General features: G+C 27.7%; 1 protein-coding gene across 2 annotated transcripts; it reads right to left on the reverse strand.

Annotated features, from left to right (window-relative positions):
* Positions 1-43: 43 nt before the first annotated feature.
* Positions 44-6,004, reverse strand: LOC111635603. 2 transcript variants are annotated; one of them, XM_023380609.1, is made up of 3 exons: positions 5,546-6,004; positions 4,145-4,220; positions 44-415 (listed from the first exon to the last, which is right to left on the reverse strand). In XM_023380609.1, exons 1-2 carry the CDS (start codon positions 5,837-5,839, stop codon positions 4,167-4,169), a joined length of 348 nt encoding a protein of 115 aa, XP_023236377.1. In that variant the 5' UTR covers positions 5,840-6,004; the 3' UTR covers positions 44-415; positions 4,145-4,166. The 2 variants fall into 2 exon arrangements, 1 of the variants encoding a protein (XP_023236377.1); XR_002758405.1 differs by lacking the exons at positions 4,145-4,220; positions 5,546-6,004 and adding an exon at positions 1,471-1,771.
* Positions 6,005-6,297: the final 293 nt, after the last annotated feature.

Below are 6,297 nucleotides of genomic sequence, written 5' to 3' on the forward strand. Positions count from 1 at the left end.
AATGAAATTTATGATTGAAATATATTTACATCATTTTAGCATAATAAAAACTCCTCATTATCATGATAATATATCTAAGATAATGTTTTAAAGTATTATCTACATTATTGTATACAGAAAAACCCTTATTTCTTTTTTAAAAAGTAATTTATCTAAAAAAGTTAAAAGATTTCAAAATTATTTATAAAATTTATATATATTATATCAATTACTTTTAATCATTTTAAAAATAAACCTTTAGTATATATAAATATGTGCATACATATATATATACTTGTGATTAATTTAACTTCTTAGTTTCTCTTCAACATGTATGAAAATTGATTAATAATATATTTAAATTTGCTGAGGTAAAGCTAAATCCAGTTTTGATGTTTAGTTATTCATTTAGATGGAGTAATCATCTCTGTGGATTCTGTAAACAAAAGAATAATCAAATCAATATAATAAACACCACTTGATAGACTGCAATGATACAATAAACACTTCAATCCAAAAACCATAAATTGTATTCCAGTGAGGTTTAATTCAAAATAAAAATTTTTCAACTAACATTTTCAATCTGCAATTGGAGATCTTCAGGTCTGTATATTTTAAATAATATATACAGACCTGAAGATTATTTGATCAATTCTATTGGTTTAACGTGGTTTAATGCGCTTTGTTCAAATGTCGTTGTCTGCATATTTCATTTTTGCAAGTAGACCAACCTTGAAGGATTTTTTTCTATGTTTGGAATCAGATTTTCCTGAATTAGATGTTGATGAGAGAATTTCGTCTCATGTAAAGTTTGTGATTAAGTTCGGCTTACAACTTGTTGATGCAGATTGCGATAAATGAGATGGTTGGCATTGGCAGTTTTTTTTATGTAACAAATGTAAGGCAAGCAGTTCAGCATTTGAAAGAACTTGATTAAAAGTTAAATTTTTTTTTAGAAATAAGTTCTTGCTAGCATTGCATTGTCATGGCGGTGGTCAGGACTGTTTGTGCTCCTGACGGACTCCTCCCGGAAAGGAGCCACCAGCAGGCCGCTGAGTGTATAACATCACTAGTTATTGATTCATAGTAGTTCTTGAACATACATATCAATAACTAGTGATGTTATACACTTGGTGGTCTGCCGGCGGCTCCCGTCCAGGAGGAGTCAGTCAGGAGCACGAACAGTCGTGACTGGAAGTGCTGCCATGATGGTGCACAAATTTATGTTGAATATGTTTTCTAAATAGTTAGAATTTCCTCTTTTTCCTCTAATGGCCTATATCTGAAATCCAAGAACTAAGTTTACTGATTTTTAATCCCCTTCTCTAACCTGTTCCTAACTTTTTTTGGCTCAACTTTAATCTCTCTCTATCTCATTACATTAATAAACACAATATAAATTGTGAATAACATGTATCATAGCTCTTTTCTCACTGCAAACTACAACAATTCACCTAATATTAATAAATAAAAAAAAGATATGGACTTAACCTTGATAAACTCCAAAGCCATCCTAAATCCTAATTCTCTTTTTTTGTAACACTTTAAATCTATCCTATCTTAATATATGGTTTAGCATTTCTATACATTTCCATAATTAGATTATATAATTTTTATCATTCCCTTTTCTTCCTGTTTCAGAGAGTTCTCGGAATCCTGAAGATATCCCATATTTAAAAATGAACACAAATTGTAATCAACAAATAAACATTCTAATCAATTTAAAGTCTAAAATCGTAAAAGTGACAGTTAATATAAATCTATCTATATAACCCATTGAATGCGTGTCCGTGTAACGGTATGCCAAAAATGGGCACTAGAGGCGCCCTAGCAATGATTTTAAATTAACAATAAATTATTTTCATTTGTAATAGGAATTTATTATTGATATGAATTATTATTTATACCACAGAATGGTATAAATATTTATTATATGCCTTGATTAACCTTGCACCGCACGTTTACAACATCCCGTGACTCACAAGTCAGTGAACATTGCGCATTGACTCACGGGAAATTTGTTGAAAAAAATACATTTAAAATTGAGGTTTACAACCAAAGGTAAATAAACAAATTAAACTATTTTAAAGTTTTATAGAATATTTAATAGATAGAAATATAGATCCATATGATGCAATTGGGACTTTAACAGAGCTGTAGAGCATATTGATAGGAACAAAAAAGTCAAAGAAACCATGCCACATGGAAATTTGTAAAGAATGCCCACTAGGGGGCGTCCCAGGCTACTAGTATAAATATAAACGACATTTACAAATAAATAATGTTCAAAATTGGATTAAAATAGAATTTACAAGCAGTCCTTTCTAAAAGACAAAAGAAATATCTGAGTTAAAAACTAGAAAATTTCATATATTAAAAGAATTTTGAATGTTTACAGCTGACGCTCACTATGCTCCAGCCAAACTTAGGACTATGCACGATTGAAGTGCTCAAAGTGGCAGAAATATTTATTAAACCAGAATAGTAGTATTACAGCTATTGGTAGTGCAAGGACCAGAATATCTATCGACTCTGGTAATAGTAGCCCACACCTGAATGAATGTAAATGAAAGAAGGGAAAGTGCTTTTAGCCATTTCTACAGCAAAAATTGGAAAATAATTTGTATATATACAATATTTATTTTATTGAAGATTATATTAATTTTGAAAAATTTTCTTTATTTTTTTTCACTATCATAAAAATATATTCTGGATTAATAAATTTTGATGTATCAAATTAAAGATTTTAAAAATAAATTTTAGTGTTGATTAAATAGTTTATATAAAAGAATGAATTTATAGAACATCTCGAATGATGTTTATATAGATTATTCAATCAACAGAATGGAATATATTGCATTTTAGTTATGCAACTTTGTAAATTATTTTATTAAAATTTTTTAATTCATGTCTTAAATCATTTATCAATGATTTATACTATTTTTATAATCAGATAAATTATTTTATATAAAACCATTTTTTAAATTTACCAATGAAATTTATGATTGAAATATATTTACATCATTTTAGCATAATAAAAACTCCTCATTATCATGATAATATATCTAAGATAATGTTTTAAAGTATTATCTACATTATTGTATACAGAAAAACCCTTATTTCTTTTTTAAAAAGTAATTTATCTAAAAAAGTTAAAAGATTTCAAAATTATTTATAAAATTTATATATATTATATCAATTACTTTTAATCATTTTAAAAATAAACCTTTAGTATATATAAATATGTGCATACATATATATATACTTGTGATTAATTTAACTTCTTAGTTTCTCTTCAACATGTATGAAAATTGATTAATAATATATTTAAATTTGCTGAGGTAAAGCTAAATCCAGTTTTGATGTTTAGTTATTCATTTAGATGGAGTNATACAATAGCCGCGATTATTATTTTAAAAAGTTTACAATAGGCTTAACATTGACGAAAATTCAATGTGAAGCGACACTCAACGAAAAAAAATTTCAACACGGGATAGTGTAATATATTTTTTCGTACGTAATCAGTTATCCGAAAAATAAGTTATCCGAACAACACCAGTCCCCAATTGATTCGGATAAATGACGCTCTACTGTATATTCTTTTTGAAACTCATAAAGCATTACTTGCCTGATATGCTTTTTATGAAAAGATACTATGACTTGATTTTATTCAAACAAAATGTGAAGTAAAGAGTTTAAAGTAAGATTCTAAACAAAAAATAAAATCTCACATTATCTACAGGTATAATATGTTAAATATCACAACTGTTATAATTAAATCACACATCTATGTTAAGATGTGGAAGTCCAGGTATGTGACCAATAAACACAATTTTCATTTTATTATGCAGTATTTATATATTTTATTTATGGTTTTCATATTTTAATTTATTATTAGAACATTTAATTGTGTTATTTATACCTTAAATTATGTGTATTTGCTGTTTTAAGTTTATTGAAATGAATATTGTTCATAGTCTGGGAATGGATTAATTCACTTTCCATTATGTCTAATGGGAAAAATTGATTCGTACTTCAAACGCCTCCCTGGAATAAGTTAAATTTGAAGTATGAGGCACCACTGTATCATGTTTCTCAGAGGGAAAAAAAATCATATATATTTTATAATTAAAAAAAAAAAGAATTGTTATAAATACATACTTACTTTTTAAACAGCTTTTGAATATTTACATATCCCCAGTAATTAAATGCAGAATATTTTCTTCCTTAGCTTCCACATCCTATTAAAGATAAAATTTATCTTTATTTTATTTAAATTATAAAACTACACTTGTTGAAAATTTAGTTTATCCAGATTAATAATATCAATGGATGTTTAATACACTTTGAAAATTTATTGGTTAATAATTAGTTAAATGAAATAATGTATATGTCATATCAAATTTTTGATGCATAACTTTTTAATGGATTAGTAAGTTCAGCAAGTTATGTATTAGCTAAAAAATTTTAATGGTTAAAAGTTGTTAACTTTTTAATCCATTAGTAAATTAAATTAAATATGAAATATGAATGTATTCAAAATTTTATTAAAAGTTAACTATTAATTCAATTTTGCATACACTTATACAGAAATTTCATATTATGCTCAATAAAACAATTTTTCTATATGCCTAGTGATCAAATGAAAAGTTTACTTGCAAAGAAGTTTACTTGCATTATGAAAGTTTACTGTACTTTCATAATGCACCTGACCAACTTGTCACGCAGTACCAATTTATTTATTTAGTTTGAAATGTTATCTCTTTAGTCTGTGGTAAACAAATGTTCAACACTTAAATTTTTCCTGTGATGTATAGGACAATAGAAAGCATGGGTGGACAAGATCACCAAAGTTACAAATGAACTTTTCATTTGACACATCCAATATATTCTATTCAAAGCAGATGGCTCATGGTACTAAGCTATTTACTCATTATCCTTGAATTCATACAACTCCATATATCAAGACATCATACAGGATGATCTAACTTACTAAAAATGTTTTTATCATATTTACCCAATTGTGAGTGGTTGTGTGTTCTAACTTATAATTTAGCAGGCATTTGATTTTTCTTTGGCAGTTACCAAATATCACAGAAAAATTTGCCATAATTATGCATATAAATTAAAGAATATTAATTAAGTGACTCTCATTTCTGAGGCACTTAGCATTCTTGAAAATTATAGGCTTTACTTTTCTTTTTTCTAATGCCATTTGCTTAAATCAATTGAGCTATATACATCTATTATTCTCAAATGTCTTGTAAATATTTAGAAGCAATAGATGTATGGCTTATATAAATTCATAATGTAAGAAGAGTCTGAAATCTAAATCACTAAATCTGGCAATTTAGATTTCTGTATGGTTTACAGATTTATATCTTTGCATTTATCTATTTAAATACAGTATATTAGTGCATTAGTTTATGCAATATAGAAATTGAATTTTGTTCCTAAAGAGAACAATATATCTAAATTTATTTGTAAAAAAGTTTTAGAAAATTTTTAAAAAATCTACCAACATCCCAAAAATATTAAAAATATCTATAAAATTAAATTAACTAACCTCATTCATGTCATCTTCAGTTGTATTAAATCCTAATCTCATACCATTACAATTGGAATTAATTTCATCTTCTAAATCAGATTGTAAATATTCTAATTGTTGATTTACTAATTTAGGCTGCTGCATTGATTGTAATACTTCTAAATCTTTCCTCAACACTTCTTCCATATTAGTGGGTTCAATCTGATAACGGAATATTGTATTTGCATCCATTTTCACCCCATTCATCCATGGAGGCTCATGACGAATTAAACAAGGTGACTTATTAGCATCTTCTTTGGTATCCAACTCCATATCCTACAAAAAAAATTTTAAAATTATACATTTTTTAATATTTTACTTTCATGACTGTGTAGTGCATAAGCACTATTGTATAGTAGTTTCCGTTATTTATGTATATCGGGTTTTATTGTAAAATTTCGTTTTCTTTCCTGATATCGGATTGCAACGGGTAGAACCCGTCGCCCTTGCTGATTGGCCAAGGACTAACATCACGTCACACTCAATGGCGGGGGATATAAATGTTTGGACTCCCGTCCAGAGAGGAACTTTTTGGATTTCCCTTCGGCCCTGGCTTGTCGTGAGCTAAGAATAGACTATGTGGTGCAAGGACAAAGAAGAAAGAAAACGACACGTGTGGACTTTCAATTAAGGAGTGAACGGAATCCGAATCCATCGGTGAAAATACGTCAACGGTCCAAGAAACAAGTAGGAATACAAATACAGGAAACTTCAAAGAACATCCCAAGACT

The sequence above is a fragment of the Centruroides sculpturatus genome, unplaced genomic scaffold (assembly GCF_000671375.1).
Source record: "Centruroides sculpturatus isolate CEXI.00-Female unplaced genomic scaffold, Cexi_2.0 scaffold867, whole genome shotgun sequence".
In the NCBI taxonomy this organism is placed as follows: Eukaryota; Metazoa; Arthropoda; class Arachnida; order Scorpiones; family Buthidae; genus Centruroides; species Centruroides sculpturatus.

Excerpts from the sequence above, each read along its gene's own strand:
- LOC111635603 (XM_023380609.1), bottom strand. The coding sequence starts at position 5,839 with ATGGAGTTGGATACCAAAGAAGATGCTAATAAGTCACCTTGTTTAATT. Across the intron at positions 4,221-5,545 it reads CTGAAGATGACATGAATGAG|GATGTGGAAGCTAAGGAAGA; the intron begins GTTAGTTAATTT and ends TATCTTTAATAG.